The sequence below is a fragment of the Cyprinus carpio genome, chromosome A13, assembly GCF_018340385.1.
Source record: "Cyprinus carpio isolate SPL01 chromosome A13, ASM1834038v1, whole genome shotgun sequence".
NCBI classification, from domain to species: domain Eukaryota; kingdom Metazoa; phylum Chordata; class Actinopteri; order Cypriniformes; family Cyprinidae; genus Cyprinus; species Cyprinus carpio.
The window spans coordinates 29563428-29587694 of NC_056584.1; the positions used below are offsets into that span (position 1 = coordinate 29563428).

At 35.2% G+C, this 24267-nt stretch overlaps 1 protein-coding gene across 1 annotated transcript in view; it reads left to right on the forward strand.

The window, feature by feature from the left end:
- The window catches only part of LOC109069595 (protocadherin-15-like), a 113985-nt gene that overhangs the window by 85737 nt on the left and 3981 nt on the right, over nucleotides 1-24267 (forward strand). Inside the window, exons 15-21 of the mRNA XM_042769623.1 lie at nucleotides 7480-7629; nucleotides 10639-10835; nucleotides 10930-11059; nucleotides 13131-13210; nucleotides 15988-16081; nucleotides 17532-17660; nucleotides 23070-23375. Of these exons, the coding sequence (XP_042625557.1) occupies nucleotides 7480-7629; nucleotides 10639-10835; nucleotides 10930-11059; nucleotides 13131-13210; nucleotides 15988-16081; nucleotides 17532-17660; nucleotides 23070-23375 (1086 nt within the window). The remainder of the gene's footprint in view (nucleotides 1-7479; nucleotides 7630-10638; nucleotides 10836-10929; nucleotides 11060-13130; nucleotides 13211-15987; nucleotides 16082-17531; nucleotides 17661-23069; nucleotides 23376-24267) is intronic.

Consider the following 24267-nt stretch of genomic DNA (forward strand, 5'->3'; position numbering starts at 1 on the left):
AAAATCAAAAGAAAAAGAATTTTTTTTATTTTGTATATAAAGAAAATAAAGCCTTTTTAGGACCATTAAATTATTTTCATTGTAACGTTATTTTCATGCCATTTAAGGACTTTTTATGTATTGAAATTCATATTATTATAATTGGTAGTGATTCTCGTTTCTGTATCAATGTCATTTGTAATGTATATTAGAGGAAAAAGGTTAGTAATTAATATTTAAATCAACCTAAATGAAATATATTAATGCTATGTTTAAATATATAATAAATGAAAACTGTATTTTTAAAGTATAAACTGTTTAAATTAGGGATACTCGTATTGACCGTTTAACCCAGTGATCCTCAAATCTGGCTCGCGAGATCCACTTTCCTGCAGAGTTTAGCTCTAACCCTAATCAAACACACCTGAGTTTGCTAATCAATGTCTTCAGGATCATTAGGAAATCACAGGTAGGTTTGTTTGATAACATGTTTAAATAACATGATTAAACATCTCTGATTGGCCATTGCGTTTGTGAAATCAACAGATATGTATGTGATTAGCTACAGTGCTCAACACTCCAGAAACTGGTGTTTTCCACACCGCGTCAACATGTTAATTTTTTAAAATAAAAACTAGACAGAAGTTGTGCACTGAGGTAGGCCTGCTATTTATTTTCTATAGATTCTTCAAAGCGCATAGGAGGATTCAGTGTGAGTTTTCGTTTTGTCATCTTAATTTGTTAATTAAGTGAAAAATATTTAGTGTAGGCCCATTAATTTTATTATTTTTATTTATATTATTTTATTATGTTTTTTCTTTGTTCTCAGAGGTGCATGATAATTCGACTATCTGTTAATTCAGGTTCTGTTGTTGCTCTGTTTTTCTGTATCCTACTGTTTGCAAATGTTAAAATAAACCCATGAAAAATACATATTTTTGTAGGCTATTTGTAATGGGTCATAGACACTCGTCCATTCTATTATTTATTTAATACTAATTTAATGTTCTTATCGTATCAGTTAATGGTTAATGTTCAGATAATGAGCGGTTGTCGGTCGGGAAAATTAACCAAAATGAGCATCCATAGTTTAAATGCATTTTAATATACAAAGGAAAAAAAATATGTATTATATAGAGAGAGAGAGAGACAGTTAGAGAGATTTTAATTTGATATATCAGCAAAAAGTTTATTACTTTAATTATTTTCAGACTTAATATGTATAAAAATACAGTTAGCTCTTGCTGGTAAAATCATCCATGATTATAACGTGTTCATATGATAAAAACATTAGATTTTTGAAAATTGGAAATTTTATTAATTAAATAAATACATTTATGTTATTGAATTTTATTTACCGCAAAATCAGTTGTAACTATTAAATTAAGACAATATTTTAACTATATAGTATATTTGTCCAGAGGACACACTGTGATTTATGTACAGTTCCTGTCACTCATGTCTCTTCTCTCATTGAAAATGAATGACTGGTCGCTTTAGTTCAGTCTCTTCAGTCTTCTGTCCTCTTGAGATTATTTACTGCTCTTCTAAAACACTGTGTGAGTCACGATCTGTCCTGTGGGACTCCTCTGGCATGAGGAGCATCTACTTTATTAACAACAGGCAATGTTCTTACTTTAAGATTAATATTTCTGTCTTGAACATCAAGTCTCAGCATGACAACTATTTGCTCTGAAGAACAAAACAAAGCGATCGAAACAATGCTGTTTGTTCAGTATGTGAAGTGTCTCTTCAGGACTCTGTCCATTGATTGGTTCTATTGATCTGAGATTTGGGCTCAAGTGTCTCTGATCTTTCCAGAATCCCTCATCTCCAAGGAGCAGTTAAAAAGACAGCTGGATCACAGAAGGAACATTTGAGTGCAGTGTTTTGATCATTGTTTAATATGAGAGGTGTAGTGTGTTCATCTTTGACCGGTTCAGTCGGGGTGTCCCATTTGGGATGATGTCATCAGGGATGACGGAAGTAGGCGAGATGAAGTCTCTGTATGAATAATTTAATTATGTTTAATTCATTAATTTATGTCAGAGTAATGAGTTATGAGTGATCAGAATAATGAAAATACGTTTATCTTGATCATGCAAGGACATGCACCTTTTTCTCCTTCAACCACTGTGTGCTCAGTTTTGCTGTGACTTTGGATCATTGTCATTTTGGAAGGTAAAACTTCTTCCCATTGACAACTTTCTGGCAGAGGGCAGCAGATTTTCTTCAAGAATTTGATGGTATTTTGCCCCATCCATTTTTCCTTCTATCCTGACAAGTGTCCCAGTCCCTGCTGCAGAGAAACACCCCCATAACAGGATATCACCACCTCCATGCTTTACTGGGAATGGTGCTATTTGGATAGTGAGCTGTATTGGATTTTCCCCAGACATATCGTTTGGTGTTGAGGCCAAATAATTCAATTTAAGTCTCATCTGCCATTTGAATCTTCAAGTTGCATTTTGGCAAAGCTCAGTTGTGACTGCATGGTTCAAAGCAACACAATGTGATTATTTTAAAGGGGGGTAAAACTTTTCTATACCCACAGAATATACATATATATAAAAAAAAAGATATTAAAAAAAAAATATGAATAAAAAAAAAGAAAGGAAAAGACAGGAAAAAAAAAAACACTTCTGCTGCCAGAAAAGTTTAAGAAGACAGAAAAACATCGGATTAAATTAATGCAAGCGAATGAACTGAATTGATTTAGTAATTTAGTTCACAAAGAGGATAGACATTTTAAATGCTTTAAGTTTTCTAAAGCTTTTGTGTGTGTGTGTGTGTAAACAATTAGTTTGTTTTTAAAATGTCATGTTCACCTTAATTTGGATTAAGAGAATCGAGGAATGGCTTTATATCATTACATATGTCACATTATGACATAGACCACTGGCTTTGGCCAATCATAGTTTAAAATTTTGGGATGGCCAATCAAATCGTACTCGCCTGGACACGCCCCTGCTCACTGTGAGATTGTGGCAATTATAGTTCTGATAATAAGTGTTAATCCATTTGAAAGGCTTAACAATAGTCTGCTTATCAGCACAAAACAGAGACCCAATCAAATTTAATATGTTTTCTTTTATAAAGAACAAACAGGCTGAAACAAATACATGAAAGGAAATCAGCTGTAGATTTATTAGACCTGAAGAGAGACAAACACAATCAAACTCCACTTCCCTGCAGTGTGTTTTTAATGCTAAAGTTCATCCATTTGTGAAAACGCTGTCATTTACTCACCTCATATTGTTAAAAAACCTGTATGACTTTATTCTGTGCAATCTTAAAAAAGTGTAATTTCGCAATGATGTCAGAAGAACCATTTTTCATTCCCCAAAGAACCTTTCAGTTAACAGTTCTTAAAAGAACCATTTTTTCTTAGCATGGAGAACATTTTATGATCAAACCTTTTTCCTTTGTAAAGAACGTTTTGTGCAATGAAAACACTGTATGGATGTTAAATATTCTTCACGGAATAGGTGCAAATGAAGAAGAGTGTGGAATGCAAAAGAATATGTTTAGCAGAAAGTTTGAGCTGCTCACTTCCATAAACTGATAGAGAATGGTGACCGGGTATCTAAATCTCCAAAAAGTAAAGTAAAGGTGACAAAACTGACTTTTGGTCTGACCTATTCCTTTTAAAAGTCTATTTTTGGAGTGAGGATGAAATGTTAATGCAGTATGCCCTTTTGGCTGTGAGCAGTCACATCATTCACACTCGGCCCGTCTCGGGGGTTTAGCTGGACAGTTGATCCTCTGACAGGCCAAAGTTTGAATTCCCATCACGATTCTCTGACCTCCCTTTAACTGACAATCACCTTTTCCCCTTTCCCTCATCCTCTGATCCTCCCTATTTCATTCAGCAACACCGGCTGAAAAGAAAAATCGAAACTTAAATATCTTTTTAATTTCTACATTAAAAATGGACACTGATGCTTAAGTCTCCTGCTTGTCAGTAATCTCACATGTTTCTTCTCTGGAGTTTACAATTTTTTACTTTCATTGCCTAATCAAAATCCATTAGGGCCAGTCACACAGAGGGGAAAAATGCTCTTTAAATGACAGAAACAGGGCTGAAATTTTCTGAGTGAAACACTGAGATGTTTCTCACTCTCTGAGTTTTGTGGTGGAAGTTATTGTAAGAACAATGCGAAGTTTTTAATCACTGAGAGATCCGCGGACACTGTCTTTCATGCTTTCTTGGACTTACACTTACACTGTCTCTTCAATTTCTCTTTTTATTGCTATACCATAATATCCCTTTTGATTGTGTTTGAGTGAATACGTGCAATTCTGAGACTATACTATTCTGAGGTGATCTCACATCACTTTCAATGGCATTCTGGAACAGATGGACAGCTGAAGGACTTATTGTAAAGCCGAACTTACCGGGGTTATTATACTTAACTAAAACTAAAATCATATAAATATAGAGATGCACCGATTTCTCAGCCAAAACCGATAGCCAGTTATTCAGAATCTGAATCAGAAGTGTGGCTTTCCTAAGGGGGGGGGGATCTCTCCCAACAAATGCTGTAAACTATACAGGGAACTCTCTCATTTGGTACATTAGAGGTTAAAATGAACAACAACACTACTAGATTCAATGCTATTTATTTTCAGATAAAATAATATACAACTCAACTGCACATAAGGTAGTTTTCATAAAAACTTGTCTTCAGTACTTTTCAATACTTTATTTTTTAAAACTTAATTTACTGTAATCTACTACTGCTAATCCAAAACAAATGTCCTCCATATCTGTCTGCCTGTCCTGAAAATGCATAACTTGACTATATAAGATACACCAAGCAGCTGAAAGATCTCAAAGAATCAGTAGCCAAACACTCCTTAAGGTCAAACCCAGTGAGTGTCTAATAACAGCACAATCGAGTGGTCAACCTGCCTAGGGCTAATGCAAGAACTCCACCTGGATACAGAACAAACCACTCTGGAGATCTCGCTGGCCTGGAGCTGTTCTCCAGCGTAATGTTTATGTATGCAAAGCTCTCCTCTCCTGCTCAAGCTGAGTAACCACTGGGCTTTGATCCACATTTACTTGCACTATTCTCTGGGGAAAAGCTCATGGTAATACAAGCTGAGGAACAACGGAGTAACCTACGGCTGCTAGTTCAGCACTTTGAGTGCCTTTGAAAGAAGCGCAGTGGGAGTCTTTGGACAAATGTCTGCTGTGGCAGTTTTAGCCGATAACATTTGTAAGCTGTTCTATAATACTGAGAATTTCTTGTATCAAGTGCCCACATGCTGTGCTATACGTCAGATACAGATCAAATCAAATCAGAGGGTCTGTTCTAAAGCAGTACGCAGAAGAAAAAAAATAAAAAAAATCTTGGTTTCCAAGTAAAATTGCAAAAGATATATAAGAATAAAGCATGAAGTAACTATATATATATATATATATATATATATATATATATATATATATATATATATATATATATACAATTTTTATATTTTAAGCATAAACTGCCATTTGGTAAATAAATAAATAAATTTAGTTGGTCCTATGCTTAAATTAAACCAACAAGACAATATACAGTCGTGCCCAAAAGTTTTGAGAATTACATAAATATTGGAAATTGGAAAAGTTGCTGCTTAAGTTTTTATGATAGCAATTTTGCATATACTCCAGAATGTTATGAAGAGTGATCAGATGAATTGCATAGTCCTTCTTTGCCATGAAAATTAACTTAATCCCAAAAAAACCTTTCCACTGCATTTCATTGCTGTCATTAAAGGACCTGCTGAGATCATTTCAGTAATCATCTTGTTAACTCAGGTGAGAATGTTGAAGAGCACAAGGCTGGAGATCATTATGTCAGGCTGATTGGGTTAGAATGGCAGACTTGACATGTTAAAAGGAGGGTGATGCTTGAAATCATTGTTCTTCCATTGTTAACCATGGTGACCTGCAAAGAAACACGTGCAGCCATCATTGCGTTGCATAGAAATGGCTTCACAGGCAAGGATATTGTGGCTACTAAAGATTGCACCTAAATCAACAATTTATAGGTTCATCAAGAACTTCAAGGAAAGAGTTTCAATTCTTGTAAAGAAGGCTTCAGGGTGTCCAAGAAAGTCCAGCAAGCGCCAGGATCGTCTCCTAAAGAGGATTCAGCTGCGGGATCGGAGTGCCACCAGTGCAGAGCTTGCTCAGGAATGGCAGCAGGCAGGTGTGAGCGCATCTGCACGCACAGTGAGGCCAAGACTTTTGGAAGATGGCCTGGTGTCAAGAAGGGCAGCAAAGAAGCCACTTCTCTACAAAAAAAAAACATCAGGGACAGATTGATCTTCTGCAGAAAGTATAGTGAATGGACTGCTGAGGACTGGGGCAAAGTAATATTCTCCGATGAAGCCCCCTTTCCGATTGTTTGGGGCATCTGGAAAAAGGCTTGTCCGGAGAAGAAAAGGTGAGCGCTACCATCAGTCCTGTGTCATCCCAACAGTAAAGCATCCTGACAACATTCCTGTGTGGGGTTGCTTTTCATCCAAGGGAGTGGGCTCACTCACAATTCTGCCCAAAAACACAGCCATGAATAAAGAATGGTACCAAAACACCCTCCAACAGCAACTTCTTCCAACAACCCAACAACAGTTTGGTGAAGAACAATGCATTTTCCAGCACGATGGAGCACCGTGCCATAAGGCAAAAGTGATAACTAAGTGGCTCGGGGACCAGAATGTTGAAATTTTGGGTCCATGGACTGGAAAATCCCCAGATCTTAACCCCATTGAGAACTTGTGGTCAATCCTCAAGAGGCAGGAGGACAAACAAAAACCCACTAATTCTGACAAACTCCAAGAAGTTATTATGAAAGAATGGGTTGCTATCAGTCAGGATTTGGTCCAGAAGTTGATTGAGAGCATGCCCAGGTCGAATTGCAGAGGTCCTGAAAAAGAAGGGCCAACACTGCAAATACTGACTCTTTGCATAAATGTCATGTAATTGTCGATAAAAAGCCTTTGAAACGTATGAAGTGCTTGTAATTATATTTCAGTACATCACAGAAACAACTGAAACAAAGATCTAAAAGCAGTTCAGCAGCAAACTTTTTGAAAACTAATATTTATGTAATTCTCAAAACTTTTGGCCACAACTGTAGGCATGAATAAATAAATCATGAATTAAGATAAATTGTAATTTTATAATTTAGAAGTAATGTCCAATTATATAATTGTATTAAGTAATATAGTATAAGTAAATAAAAAATATTTATAAAATGTAATTGTGTGTTTATTTTTATAATATATATAATGTGTATATATATATATATGTACAAATTATGTAAAAAAAAAAAAAAACTATAAATTTTCTGTTTTCTGTGTATTTTCTCTAATACTTATAAATCAGATATATATATATATATTATAAATTAAGCCAATGAGTGAACTGACATGTTCAGAAAGAACCAAAATGAGCTGTGTTGTATAATGCTGTTGAAATCATTGTTTTTTTTTTTTTTTCCAAAGTTGGTGGCATCTGATGGCGTTCAACAGAGCAGACCCGTGACGGTGGACATTCTGGTCATCGATGCGAATGACAACACGCCCACTTTTAGTCAGGTGTCATACAGTGTGGAGATCTTCACTAATATGCTGCCTGGAGAGACCATCCTGCAGGTGAGGACACAGCACTACAGCTCAGAAACCTTCACTTTGTTTATGAGAAGCCATGTATGAATCATTTATTCGTAATGTGTTTGTTGAGAAATCTAAATGTGATTTGGAGTGTGAAATGAACTCGGCACTATGTTTGTTTCATTAATAACTTAAGATTGTAGTAAAATTCTGGATCTGGAGATTTTTTTTTTTTTTTTTTTCTGAAGAAATAAGTGAAAAATGCATTGAAAAATGAAGCAAACAGTCATTTAGCTAAATGAACACAAAGTATGGCAGGCAATAAAGCAACTTTTTAAAGAGGAACCAGATCATATGAACCGCAGCTAATGAACTGCAGTGAGTCATACTGCGATCTGTTTACATCTTTAACCAGACTTACTGAACCCCATTCAAATGCCTAAATATCATTTTTCTCCCCGGGTTGCCTTGCGAATAATTTGTATATATTTTTGTTAACGTTTCAGTTGATTTTTTCCAGTGTTGAGGTGTAACTGCTAACTAAAAGTTTCTATCTTTACTGCGTGTTTTAGTTGTGTCACAATCTTTTCAATAATGCAGCCTTCACACAAACAGCTTTTTCAAAACAGTAGCATGGGAAAACAATTGCGAGATTTATTCAGTTTGTTTCATTTAAGTCTTTGAATGGCTTTTGTGTGTGTGTGTGTGTGTGTGTGTGTGTGTGTGTGTGTGTGTGTGTGAAATTTTTTCATTTCTGCTCTCCATCAATATGTTTTTAGTTTTCAAACATTTTTTAGTTTTATTAATTTCAATTCGGATTGATTTTGAGTCACCCCTCACTGTATTTTTTTTTCTTACAGTGTGAGGTAACTCTTGAAATTGATAATTAATTTAAAACCCCTCACTGTATTTATTTATTTATTTATTTATTTTTTTTCTTATTGGCAGTAACTTAGATCATCTGACCTCAGTTGCATTCATGAATATATTCTCCCCTGAATAGCCTCACTGTGTTTTGCTTTTCATCTTAACTGCTTGTTGCTTTTTCTAACTTTAGCCAAGCTTTTTTTTTTTTTTTTTTTTTTTTAAGTAGCTTTCATATAATTAAATTGCTTTAAATTATTCAGTTTCAAAGTAGCTTTCCCAACACTGATTTGTTCAGATGACCTGTCCATCTGTTGCTCTCATTCTGTCTCTTTCTTTTGCCGCGTTTTGTAAGTGACAAATACATCTGAGTTCATCAGTGCGTTGAAATTCACTTCAGCAACTTTTTTAGTTCGATCTGTGAACACAATGCAGATTAATCAGCAATATTTAGGTTGTTTATTTGGTCGTAAAGTGTTGTTGACACTTCTGTAAATAACCAAACTCTGTTTGTATATAGACCAGCATTAAGCACTCAGAAGACAAGTGACAACTGTTTTCATCTGCATTGTGAAAGTGGCTTGTGTAGACATGGTGGGCTGACAAAAAGTAGGGCAAAATGATATAAAGTTGTGCTTTTCTTTCCCTCAGGCTATGGCATATTCACTCGCACACTCACACTAACTATCATCAAAGATTCTCACATCTTTCTGAAATATTTTGGCACTCTGCTCATGTTCTGCTCCGCCTGTGTTTGTCTCATTCCGTCACGGCTGGGTCACGATTCAAAGGAAAATCGGTCACATAAAGGCCTGTAGTTTCTCTTGAAATAACAAGCTGCCCGGATCCTCCTGAAATGAGGTCACAGTTCACAGCTAGGTCACACGGGCCACTTGGATGTGTTTTATAAGCCATATTTGCTGCCCTTGAGTGTGTGTGTGTGTGTGTGTGTGTGTGTACGCGTGTGAATTTTTTTCATACCTCAGCACTCCAAGGCACGGTGGTACGGATCAGTGCTTCTGGAGAGTTTTCTCAATAATGAGAGCCGTGGATGGAGGTGGTGCTTTCTTATTAGAAGGACTTTGAATTAATTACTCTCAGGGTGTATTTATTGCCCCGGTGCTTTTTAAGACGATAACATTCAGGGTTAAGAGTTTACATCTAAATGATGTCTTTGAACCTAATCAAAAGTCTTTAGTCTTTGATCTGTACCTTTGTGTTTGAGAATTTATCCTGAATAATCATATTATGCTGCTTTTAAACCTCATTAATACTGAGAGTCTAATCTGCATTTTAATAAGGATGGAAGCATGGATTTTCTGTTATGGTTGATTTAAAGTAATGAGTGTTGAGTTTAAAGAAAGAAAAAGTTCAGCAAGTAGAACTAAGACCTCATCTGTAAAATATGTTGAGAAAAATGGCATTTAAATATATTTTTTTTTAAAATTACTGGGATAGGAGCATGGTACTGTGGTACCACCTTGGTTTTTAAACCATGCATTATAGAAGTACCATGGTATTTAATAAAGTATACTACCAGTTAAACATTTAGATATGTTTCATCATCTGTAAAAATGAAATACAATTTGTTAGAAAGATAAATGCCTGAAAAAAACAAAACAAAACAACAATAAATAAATAAAGGGGCATGATATTTTCAGTCCTGGAGAAGTCATTGTTATTAAGAAAATGCACAAAATTACCATGGAAAATTATATGTCAATATATTTAAATATTTCTATATTTAATTTTAGTTATACAATTTATTTTAATATATAATTATTCATTGTAGTTCCTTTTTATAAGTTGTTATAATTTGCACAGCTAGATAAAACAAAAACTGTCAAATCTTCATTTCAGGCTGCAAAGCAACAAATTATGATAATTGATATTTTAATATATTTAATGATATGTAATATGTATTTAATATAATATTTCATATAATATAATATATTTGTTTTAGTCATTGTTTGTAGTTTTTGTTTCTAGTTAATTTTTTATTGTTGTTCTAAACAATTTCATTGATTTGAAATTGCTATCTGTGTGTGCGTTCTCTTTAAAATCAGTTAACACAAAATCTGAGTACATTACCATAGCACTTTTTGGAAGAGTAATATCAAACTGTTGTGACACACAGATAATGAAGAATGTGGCTTAAAGTAATAATTTCTCTGTTTCTTCTGTCAGCTGACGGCTCAGGACGCTGACGCTGGTTTAAACGGCCTCATCACATACGCCATCCTGGCTGGAGATCAAGGTGATTTCATCATCAACAACCGCACAGGACGAATCACGTTAGCACCAGGGGTCACGCTGAGCGTCGGCCGATCCTATGCACTGACCGTCAGAGCGTCAGACAACGCCCCCGACCCCCGGACGAGGAGGTCAGATGTGACTGCATTACATCAGTTACATCTCTCAATTTTGTCAGCTTGTGTCTTTGGTCTTTTATTTTCTTTGTTACTCTGCATATAGGAGCTCCATAACTACGGTCTATATAGAGGTTCTGCCACCCAACAATCAGAGTCCACCACGATTCCCCCTACAGACCTACAACCTGGAGATCAGCGAGGCCATGAGGATAGGAGCCATACTGCTAAATCTGCAGGTACACACATAGATTTTACTTGGAATGAAATATTAGCCTACTGTTTTCCTGCACACTGCACAGTACACACTAAAAACTACCTACTATCTAAACTATATATATATATATATATATATATATATGTATATATATGTATATATATGTATATATGTATATATATATTATATATATATGTATATGTAATGTATATATATATATATATACGTACCATATGTATATGTATATATATTATATGTAGATATATCATGTGTGTGTATTATATATATATACTATATATATATATAATCTATATATATATACTATATATATATATATATACTATATATTATATATATACACACACACATACATATATATATATATAATATATATATATACTATATATATCTATTATATATATATATATATTATATATATTAGGTGTGTGGTGTGTGTGTGTGTGTATATATAATTATATATATATATATTATATATATATATATTTGTTATATTGTGTGTGTATATTATTAGATATATATACATATATATATATATATAAACATATGAATATGTTTTATAAATAAATCAAAATTTTATATATAAAATTTAATTTATTAATATTTATATATTATATATTATTTTAAAATTTTTATTTATTTATTTTTTTAATCATTATTATTGTCTAAAATTTGATTTACTTTAATCATTATTATTGTTTTAAATTTGATTGACTTTTCATTTTGTGTGCAGTCTCTATAAAATGATTTGCAGATATTCTTATTCAGTAATCACAAATGACTGAAAAAGTCTTGAAAATTCATGGGTCAATAGGTGTTGGAAGCCTGGTCTCAAGCCTTTACAGTCCGATCAAATTATGAGCCAAAAAAAGATGTTGGCAGATACACTGGAAATAGAAGGTCAAGCTGAATGCATTGCATTGTGGGATGCAGTATCCCACGCAGTATGGCCTTTTGTATACTGCACATTTTGATAAATGTAGTAGGTCATCTGGGTATTCTGTGCATGCAGGAAATTAGCATACTACTGAATGCACAGTAAAGATACTGCTGAAGTAGTATGTTGTAAGCCATTCCAACATGATCTCATGAGAATTTATATGTATTTTACATAAAATTTGTTTTTACAAAATGTACATTTACTTATGTTTGCACAGACAATACTGACATATTTAAAGCATTTAAACATTCAACATTGATGTATTGACGACACCTAAAATGGAAGATGAAACAGTGCTGACAAACAGCAGAAAAACTGTGTGCAATGGTACAGTCAGAAGGCTTTTCAATCTACAAATCACATTCATTTACCATGGATTTACTGTGGTAACACTAACTGCACCATGGTATTGTGAAATAAATGTGGGATATTCATATTGAATTGTGTTATATCATTAATGTAACCATGTATTAAATGTATTAAAGGAGTAATGTTTTTTTTTTTTTTTTATTTTTTTTTTTAGATTAAGTGGTGGCATTTGTGTATTTATACTAAATGTATTTAGACTACTGTTTTTCATACAAATACTTAGAAACCATATAGCTACATTTTTACCATGGTATTGAGGTACTACAGTATATGTTTGGTTTACTGTGCTTATCATGATCCAAATGTATGCTACTATGGATGAACAAATTGTATATTAATATTGCGGCCACTGAAACTGTGCTGAGGATATGCATCATCAAAGTCAGGAACACAAACCTGTTTCATGATTTGAAACAATATCACTTAATTATAATTTTGTAATTAAAATAGTATATGATTTTAGACAACGCAGGCGCACAGACAGATTGAGCTGTCAAACTTAGAAACAGCATAATCAATAACAGCAGATATCCTGAAAAATCTAGCAAAGGTGTAGGGTTATAAATTTATATGTGTTGTAAAATGTCACTGATTCTACATTTGTTCGCATCATGCCCTTTAAAAAAATCTGACATTGGCTTTTTCATTTAAGTGCATTGTTATCCTGCAATTGATTTCATGATACATTGATTTTATGTTTTCAACAGCCATTACTTGTCTGAACTACTTGTGTAAATGGAAGTGTGAATTGGTGTATTTTTCACAGGCTACAGACCGTGAGCTGGATCCGATCACTTATCAGATAGCAAGCGGTGACCCGCAGCAGGTCTTCAACCTTTCACGAACGTAAGTTTTCATTAATAAATAAAATAAATCAATTAAGAATGTACAGATCCTATAAAACTACATTTCCCCTAAAAGTGTAACATACCGACTATGTATTGCATTCAGAATATTCTGACCAGTACAACACAGCAACACTGACTCATCCAATTGCTTTAGTTTAGGGACGGGAATATCTAGTACATACTGTATATAACATATTGTCTATACAGAACATACATTTGCGTCTCTCTGCATGAGGAATGGAGGCATGACGATGAGACAAAAGCACAAACAAGCTTACTGAGTATACGTTTCTGTGGGTGGGAGAGATTGTGTGAGAAATTGAAAGGCTTTATTTAATTGTAACATCATATAGTTGGTTTATTAATGACACTTAAGGCTGTTGTTAATAGTTACAATAGAGAATCCAGAGAGCAGAAGAGCAGTGCTAGTGCTTTATACATCTCATGCCTCATTTTCTTGTTTAACTTTATATCTTCTTTTGTTTTCTGTCTTTTCTTTTTTTTTTTCCATCTCACCTCACCTCACCTAGTCTGTTCTAAGTTTTGTCTCTTCTCCTCATCTTGCTTTGCTGTGCCTCGCCTTGTCTAATATCATCGGTTCTGTTCTTATCTCGTTTTATAATGTCTCTTCTTATCCATTATCTTCTCATCATGTCACCTTGATTCGTCTCTTTATGCTTCACTGTGTCTTTATCACTTCATCTCTTCTCTCCTCTCCTCTCCTCTCCCCCTTCTCTTCTCTGCTCTTCTCTTCTCTTCTCTTCTCTTCTCTTCTCTTCTCTTCTCTTCCTCTCCTCTCCTCTCCTCTCCTCTTCTCTTCTCTTCTCTTCTCTTCTCTTCTCTTCTCTTCTCTTCTCTTCTCTTCTCTTCTCGTTTTATAATGTCTCTTCTTATCCATTATCTTCTCATCATGTCACCTTGATTCGTCTCTTTATGCTTCACTGTGTCTTTATCACTTCATCTCTTCTCTCCTCTCCTCTCCTCTCCTCTCCTCTCCTCTCCTCTCCTCTCCTCTCCTCTCCTCTCCTCTCCTCTCCTCTCCTCTCCTCTGAAATAAAATCCTCCCTCTCCTCTCCTCTGTGAAAGTCAGTAAAAGAGACAGATGATTCATATCATCAGTAATATCATTGGTAGAAATGTCAGTGAAGAGGTCTTTTGAGGTGACTGCTGAAATAAAATCCTCCTTCATTGATTTATCTTACAAAGGATTTTTTTCTGTTGAAGAAACAGCAAAGACAGCTGAAGAGTCATAAAAGGGATGTTAAATTTAAAGACTTTGCCTTGAATGCTGTGTGGTTGGCAGAAGGTTTGTGAGGCCAAAAAAAAAAAAAAGAATCCGAGTCACTGAAGTGTTTTATATGGCTGTTTCACAGGCTTCAGAGGACACGTTCAATATCGCGTTTGTAGGGGTCATCTGAAGAGGAATATAATTCTACACACACACACACACACACACACACACACACACAGACTCACACACAAACATGTGCACGCAGCACAGCAGCCTGCTTCTTATGCTGTATGTGACTGCAATGTTAACAGGATCTTGTCTGCCCACCCCCCCACACATGTGTGAGCTCATTGTAGGATGAGCATGGTGATTTGCAGAAATCCTATTGGTCTGCAAATGATAATGGTGTCCCTGTGGCCGGCAGTTCAGCACAGACGATCACAGATACTGGTTGCTGATTTGCACCTGTAGCTACCAATGTTTATTTACCATCTGCATTGTTTTAGTACCTGATTCACCAATGGAATTATGCAAAGTCTGGTCACGACACAAACACACCCAAAACTTTAACCCTGAATACAATTTCCAAGGCACAATTTCTGATCCTGCAGGTCGTTCTGAGTATGTGACTTACCTCATCATTATGAAATTAATCATAGCATTAAACAGATGGTTCTTCCAAAACTGAAAATTCTGTCATCATTCACTCACCCTAATGTTATGTTATAAACCTGTATGGGTTTAAGAGTTTGTTCATGCTGATTTTTTTTTCTATGCAATGAAAGTGGAAGAGCTGTCAAAATAAAAAAAGAAATGTCAAAAATCATTTTAGAATTGTCGTATAAAATATCCTGTATTATTCATAACTCTGAATATCTGCAATAGCTTTGTATATGGAACAGATATTGTGCACTGAAAATTGTGCCCTCAAATCTCATTTGTATTATTTGAAAATTAGCATATTCAAATTTGGTGCATTACGATTTGGTCATGAGACCCAATGACTTTTGACATCTCTCATGTGACTCATCTTGGAGCACCATATTAAATATATACATAGTATATGTTTCAACATTCATATACATTTTATGGAAAAAGATCCATATAAAATCTCCCCATGTGTTTGAAGAAAAGAATCATAGAGGTTGGAAACGACAAAGAGCAGTGAATGACAGAATTTGGGTAAAGTTTGGATAAAATGCTCATTTAATTTAGTTGACGAGATTCATCACTGTCCTCAATATAAAAAATAGACATTTATAAAGTCATAATGAAGAAAAAACAATACTATAGTATTAGGTACAATGATGGTATTTGCTTATATTGATCAAGGCAGTAGTTGGTTTCTGAGGACATGCAGCTGAAAAATCAATTTCATTTTTTTTTTTTTTTGTCTCTCTACGTCCCTTCCCAGTTTGCCTCTGTGTACTTTTTTTAAATCGCAGAAAATAAAGCAAAAAAAAAAAAAAAAACAACAACAAAAAAAATAAATCAGATAAGCAATTAAATAGAAAATTTAATGAACATGTTTTGTGACTGTTCAGTATAGGTCTTCTGCTGCTGGCCAAACCTCTGGACAGAGAGACCATCGACCAGTATCGTCTCATCGTCACGGCATCCGACGGCCACCCAGGAGGGGTGAGACTGCACCCATCCCACAATATCAGCACTGACTGATTCAAACATCTGATCTCTTTACATCCTCTTGTCATATCTTTCATATAATAGTTTTTATGCCACATATTCATGTTGCATTAAACACATACAGTATCTACACAAAAGCAACCACAAACAAAGCTGGAAAACTCTGTATTTTTATATAATTTGGTATTCATGAGTTTATTACTTTTGCATCGTCATTACTGTCAAAAACTCCTCAGGGATGTTCTGTAATGAGACTCGATGCACATTCTGTTTAAACACATTCACCTTTTTTAAAAGAACATTTACTTGTATATCATCAGCTTAGCTTCTCTAATGATTAGATCTCCAGCAACAGAAATGCTGGAGTGCTAAATGACTGCATGAAGCTCATTTATCAAACACAGGCTGATATCTGTAGAGCTGATGAGAAGGGAGTTTTCAAGAAAGATAGGCATGTAAAAAGCATTTTGAGACAAAAGGACATGCCTTAATCTTTCCCTGTGCCACATGACTTGGCAAAATGACTTTCATCTGGTCAAACAAATCCATTAAATCATTTCCATTCCAAATCATGGTCATGGAAAGTGCAAAGCAGTTAATTAATCAATGTAATTTACTAGACCTTCACCTCTTAAAACATGATAATGATATCTAATGAAATATTCAGTGCAGCTCACGTTTTTGAGATCAAACAGGCTTCAGTAGAGTTCAGCACATTTGTTTTGTACTTGTCTTTCAGTCAGTGTTTCAAGTGTGTGTATTTGATGGTGTTGGTGACCTCCTGACTAATATTTAAAGAAAAAGAAAAACATAATTTTGTAGTGCACCTGAACATATTTTTGCCAAACAACAACTCCATCTATGAATATATAAATACTTTTTTTGAAGATTTTTTTTTCCTTCCTTTTTTTCCTTTTTTTTTTTGGTGAATTAATTTTTCATGCACATCCCACTGTGATCTAAACTCTACATGCTGATCTTGACTGATCTGTTGAATTTATATTCATCACTGTGTGCTATTAAACTTTTAAGCCCCAGGAACTCAATTGCTTATGATTTAATTACATCTCTGTAAATGTGTTTCTGGAATAGAGTCAGAAACTAAATGGTGACACTGTTTTTTATTTATTTATTTATTTTTTCTGGAGAAGTAATTTTCAATATTTAAAAAGGCAGGATGAATGTCAGGGGTGCATGCTGTGAAAGGTTCAGGGTTTGACAGCAAGTGCACACTGAACATCAAAGTTCAGATCTGTTAGAACTGTGCTTTTTGTAGGTTTATAGGCACAAACAAACTAACAATTCCTCCCTAAATTTTCTTCAAAGACCTTCATCCTTCGTAATTACAGATTTATAAGATAGCGAAATCATATATAAGTATAATAATAGCCAATCTTATATATTTAATTCATTCTGATATTGAATTAATTTGCTATATTTGTAGATTTCCACGGCCACTGTCAGCATTGTCATCACGGATGTTAATGACAACGACCCCACCTTCGACCTCACTCTACCCAGAAATCTGACCGTGAGGGAGGAAGAGGCCAATGTGTTCGTGGGTCAAGTCAGGGTAAGTTCCATAACAAATTAAATAAAGTATCTTTAGGTGTGGTGAGATTTTTAGCTTCTGAGGGTCCCCTTAGGTTTACACCTGCCGCCCCTTTAACTGTCATTCCGCACAGATCTTCCCTTTCTATTGTTCCCTAATTAAGTCATGGGAAATTAGAGTCATTAGTCACCTTACAGTCAGTCCCCAAACTGCTTCTGTTCCACCCTGCCAAGCGGTTAGATTTTTAATTATCGTGTTTGATTAATCATGCTTTGGTTGTTAAGAAAGATAATCAATGAAAGATGCGTTAAGCTTTCATTCACAATGCCGTGTTGTCATTATGCGGCTCTTTACCACTCATTTGTTGTTCTGTGATGTCTTGATCACTGAGTTTGGTGCCAATGTGATTGACAGGAGTGAGGTGACCCAACGATGCCTTCGTGCTTGAATAAAGTTGTGATTGAAATCATTCAGTGCGTGTTGACCTCATATGACACCAGATTGTTTTCATGAACTACTATATATAAAAAAAAAAAAAAAAAAAAAAAAAATAAAATAGATATATATATATTATATATATATATAGATATATATATATATATATATATATATATTCCCTATGAGCTGTTCTCTCTCTTTCCATCATCTTTCTTTTTATTTCATCATCCTCTCATGTTCTGTGTAGTCTGTCATGTTCACAACAAGCAGGTGCTCACCAAACTTTGAGGCCTCGCTCTCAAATTCACACACAGATCCCTGTGGAGATCAAAACCACCTGGATTCTTATTGTGCTGTGACAACAAACAAGCATACACATACAAACACTTACTTTACACATCACAAATGCAAATCAGTGTGTTCCCGCTCTACAGACACTTACAGCCATGTTGTTTGCCACAGGCTAACATGTCCAAAGCCTTAAGATACTGTTCACACTGAGAGCTTCAAAGAAGGCTTCAATAAAACAATTACCTTTGAAGACAAGTACACTCTGGGGACAATTTTCTTTTGCCAACCAAACCAATGGTTTTGTTATAAATACAGACAAACACACACACACACACACACACACACACACACACACACACACATATATATATATATATATATATATATATATATATATATATATATATATATATATATGAGAGAGAGAGAGAGACTTTTAGATTAATACAAAAAATAAATACAATAAATAAATGCTGTTAAAATTAAATGCATTTTTAAATAAATGTTGTTCGTTTGAAATTTCTATTCATCAAATAATCCTGGAAAACAATCTGTCACGTTTTTTAACAAAAATATTAAACAGCAAAATCATCACCATGAAGTTAAGTTGCAACTGAATTATTCTCACTGGATCAGCTTCTCTGTAGTATGTAATGTTGTATAATGAAGGAATGAACAAAAGTCAGTACATTTTGGTTTTTAAACAAATGAATGCTTTTATTTTATTTAATTGCATTGAACTGATCAGAATTTACAGTACAGTGACATTTATAATGTTACAAATGATTTATTTAAAATATTTAAAATCACATGGAAAACAGATATTTTAAATTGTAATATTCCACAATATTAGGTTTTTACTGTATTTTTGTTCAGATAAATGCTTGCCTTGCTGACATAAGACACTTACTTACTGAACGTGTGACCCTGGACCACAAAACCAGTCATAAGGGTCAATTTCTCAAAATTTATACAACTATTTGAATATCTGGAATCTGAGGGTGCAAAAAAAAATAAAAAAAAATAAATTCAAAATAATGAGAAAATCAAGTAGTTTTTAGCAATGCATATTATTAACCAAAAATTAGGATTTGATATATTTACGTTAGTAAGTTTACAAAATAATATCTTCATGAACATGATCTTTACTTAATATCCTAATGATTTTTGGCATAAAAGAAAAATCGATAATTTTTGACCAATACAATGTTTATTTGGGTATTGCTAAAAATGTACCCCAGCAAATTATGACTGGTTTTTGTGGTCCAGGGTCACACACACACACACACACACACACATGTTTGTTTTTTGTGAAAAGTGGGGGGACATCCCATAGGCGTAATGGTTTTTATACTGTACGAACTGTATATTCTATCGCCCTACACTAACCCTACCCCTTACAGGAAACTTTGTGCATTTTTACTTTCTCAAAAAAACTAATACTGTATGGTTTATAAGCGTTTTGAAAAAATGGGGACATGGGTTATGTCCTCATAAGTCACTCAACTCTCCTTGTAAATACCTGTGTCATACCCATGTCATTATACAAAGTTGTGTCCTGATATGTCACAAAAACAAACACACACACACACACACACACACACATATATATATAATATATATATATATATATATATATATATATATATATATATTCCACCTAATATTTTAGCATTTGCATCTTTATGAGCTTTAGTGTGTATGTAGTAACTGACTGTAAACGGTCTAAATGTACTTTTAAAAAAATGATCTAGTGAAGGCAAAAAAGATGAATAATTAAAAAAAAAAAAAAATGGTGAAATGTTTTCTGATACTGAATAGCAGTCAACAGTGACGTTAGAAAACAGGTTTTTAGTTACTTATTGTGTAGTGTTGTTGTTGTTATTTATCACTCTGTTTACATATTCATTCCATTAGTTAATTATTGAGATGAGCAGATGGCATGTAAGTGTGCTGTCAGGGCGTTTGATCAGTGCTGCTGGTGAGAGGGCCATGGGCAGCACTTTCATTCCTCAGCACTCGGATGTGGCTGTAATTTCTCAAGGCTCAAGACCTGCTCTTTTCATTTCACTTATAATTTCCATTCCGCCTGCATTTGGATTTTGGCCCTTCATCCCCCTCATCTTCCTGTCCCTCCTCTCATCTCTCCCCCTCTCTTCTCCTGGAGGTCTGTGTCGGTTCCATGTCGCTAACCCGGCATGCTTGTCTAATAACCCCCCAGTTATTCTTCCCATCTGCATCTGTAATTACTACAGAAGGAATTATATAAGGCACCTCTGAAAGCCATTACAGCCACAACGAGCGCTGCTCCCATGCGCACATACAAATGAGCCTCTGTAACCACACAGGAATTAAAGATTAATTCAGCAAGTCTTTATTTCTTTGCCTTAAAGGACTGCCAGTAATTATTTTAAATGTTCTTTATTTATTGATCTATTGTAAAGACTGCGCTTATATATATATATTAAAGAGTGTGTAAAATAAACATTACTTATACTTTAGATGTCAGCTTGATTCTGTAATCCTGTTACAGTATTTTTCACCACATAAAGAAATGTTTAAAAAGTAAACTGTAACCAACAGGGCACTCAGTAATCTGGGAAGTTTGTGTGCATTGGGAGTCATATTTTTTCAAATAAAGCCAAGGTAACACTCATTTGACGTACAGCACACAGTGAAAATGACATGAATATGACAGTGGGCAACTGAATAAAGCGCAGCATAGTATGTCGATTGCATGTCTCCAGTGAAGCTGCACTCTCCTCCTGTCTGCATTCATTCGCACAAAACTGTCTGTCACGCCAGAGTAAACACAATCATGCACGAATGCGCACTTTACAAGACCTCACAGCTGCATTCGACTACGTAAGTGGAATTAAATGTTTATTGGACATTCAAAAGATTTTGTTTAAATTATTAATAAATGCATATTTGCTGAATGCTGATGGTAAACAAGAAAGTATAATAATGTTTGCCTTTCTTTTACTAATAATATAAATGCAATCATTACAATCTTTGTTTTTCTGTATACCATTTTAGTTCCATTGTTTAACAGTTATATCTGATTATTAGACAGACAGAACTTTTAAACATCGACTGTAAGCAGTGAAGAGGGAGAATGTGAGCACTGCGTGCTCAGGTGCTGCCATTCTCAGTGACGTCAAAATAAAAGTACCGCCTCAAACACATCGGCCAAACAGAAAAACTTTTAAGCCAATGTCGATATTTGAAAAATGCCAAATATCAGCACATATATCAGCCATCCATCAATCACAATATATAGTTGTCAAAATTGAAGATAAAAATTATATGTCTAAAAATTATAACTTGATGGCTGCAAATCAAAACATTAGATGAAAAAATAAATAAATAAATAAATTAAACAAAATTTGAACATACTATACAGTGGGGAAGGTATTTATTTGATCCCCTGCTGGTTTTGTAAGTTTGCCCACTTACAAAAAAAATGAAGGGTCTGCCATTTTTATGGTAGGTTTATTTTAACATATAGACACAGAATACCAACCAAAAAATACAGAAAAAAAAAAAAAACGCATTATATAAAGGTTATAAATTGATTTGCATTTTAGTGAGTGAAATATGTATTTGATCCCCAAGCAAAACATGACTTAGTACTTGGTGCAGAAACCCTTGTTGGCAAGCACAGAGGTAAGACATTTTTTATAGTTGGTCGCCAGGTTTTCACACATCTCAGGAGGAATTTTGGTCCGCTCCTCTTGACAGATTCTCTTTAAATCCTTAAGGTATCTTGGCTGTTGTTGGCAACTCAAAGTTTCAGCTCCCTCCACAGATTTTCTGTAGGATTGAGGTCGGGAGACTGGCTAGGCCACTCCATGACCTGATGTGGCTTCTTCTTGAGGCACTTCTTTTATTTGCCTTGGCAGTATGTTTCGGGTCATATTTTGTCATGCTGGAAGACCCACCCATGACACATCTTCATTGTTTTGGCTGAGGGAAGGAGGTTCTCGTCCAAGATTTTACAATACATGGCCCTTGTCCATTTGCCCCTCAATGTGGTGAAGTGTCCATGTACCCCTAGCAGAAAAACAGCGCGAAAGCATAATGTTTACACCTCCATGCTTGACTGTACGGATGGTGTTCTTGGGGTCAGAGTCAGCATTTCTCTCCCTCCAAACACGGCGAGAGTTGAGTTAAATGCACAGTTATACATAACCGGTCCTGTTCCATGTGCCTTCTGAGCAGGGGGGACCTTGCAGGTGCTGCTGGATTTCAGTCCATTTGTGGTGTAGTGTGTTACCAACGGTTTTGCTTGGAGACTGTGGTCCCAACTGCATTAAGATCATTAACAAGCTCCTCCCGTGTAGTCGGGGTTGATCCCTCATCTTTCTCAATGATCATCCTTACCCCATGAGGGGAAATGCAAATCAATCTCTAATGGCACATAACCAATCTGTGGGAGCCAGAATTCTTGCTGGTTAGTAGGGGATCAAATACTTATTTCATTCACTGAAATGCAAATCAATCTCTAACCTTTATATATGTGTTTTTTATGCATTCTTTTGGCCTGTATTCTGTCTCTATCCATTAAAATAAACCTACCATAAAAATTACAGACCCTTCATTTCTTTGTAAATGGGCAAACTTACAAAATCAACAGGGGATCAAATAAATATTTTTCTCAAAAACATCATGGTCATGACTGCATGTCTCTGTTTTCAGGCCACCGATCCTGATGGCGGGCTCAACGGTCAGGTCCAATACCGTTTGCTCTCCTTTGTGTCTCTGTTCACCATAAACGCCACGGGAAGCATCTTCACTGCGGTTCCGTTGGACCGAGAGACACGGAGCCGGTACGATCTGATCGTGGAGACGTCAGATGGAGCAGTGGAACCCCGCAGGACCACCATTACACTGCTGGTGGAGGTGACAGACATCAATGACAACAGCCCTGTGTTTTCCCAGCCCATCTACACCGTCAACGTCCCAGAAAACACCCCGGCTGGAACCGTCATCCTGAGACTAAGTGTAAGTGCTTGACTCATCATCCTTAGCTCAGTGTTCTTGTTGTGTAGTTTTCTCTTATATCTGAATACTTCATGATTTGACATTGCTGAGTGCCATAAGCTGTTGAGAAAGTTCAAGGTGAACTGTGAAATTTCTGCCTCCGTTTAACCTGGGCATCTAACCTGGATTTTTAGAGAAGCAGATTGTCTGTGGTGGGGTGTGGTGTGTTTCTTCATGTGTCTGTCTATCTGTGTTTTGTCTGCTGGCCTGACAGTAACTGACATGATTTTTTGTGTGTTTAGGTTTCTCCTGAGAGTTGGGGGGAAACCTCTCTGCATTCCCCTGTTTATATTCCTGACGGGCTGCATATTTAACTAGATACATACTGACAAACTGACAGACCCACAGTGTGAAAAGCAGGAGAGATGCTGTCTTGTGGTAAATGTGCCTCTAAACTATCACCTCTTGGGGAGTTTTAGCAAAAACATCAACGTAACAACACAATCACCAATGAATTTTACACGGATTATAACACTAGAGACAAATATGAGCAAAAAGTCTGAGTCGGACACACTAAACTTTTACGCCCACTTTAATGTGCAGTCCAACTTTAAGGGATAGTTTAACCAAACATGAAAATACTGTCATCTACTCAGCCTCATGTCATTCCAAATCTGTGTGACATTCTTCTGGTAAATATCAATGAGGTCCAGTGTTGCTTGGATTTCAGTATATTGTCATGGTTAGAGTTTATGACTTTTGTTTGTTGTCTGAACAAGGTCAACGAACGGTTAATATGTAAAATAAATCTCTGGTTTCTAAAATTAATTAGCAGAATACAACTTAAGCAAATATTTGAGGAACTCAATATGTGTGTTGCATCAAAACAAAAAAAATAAAAAAAAATAAAAAA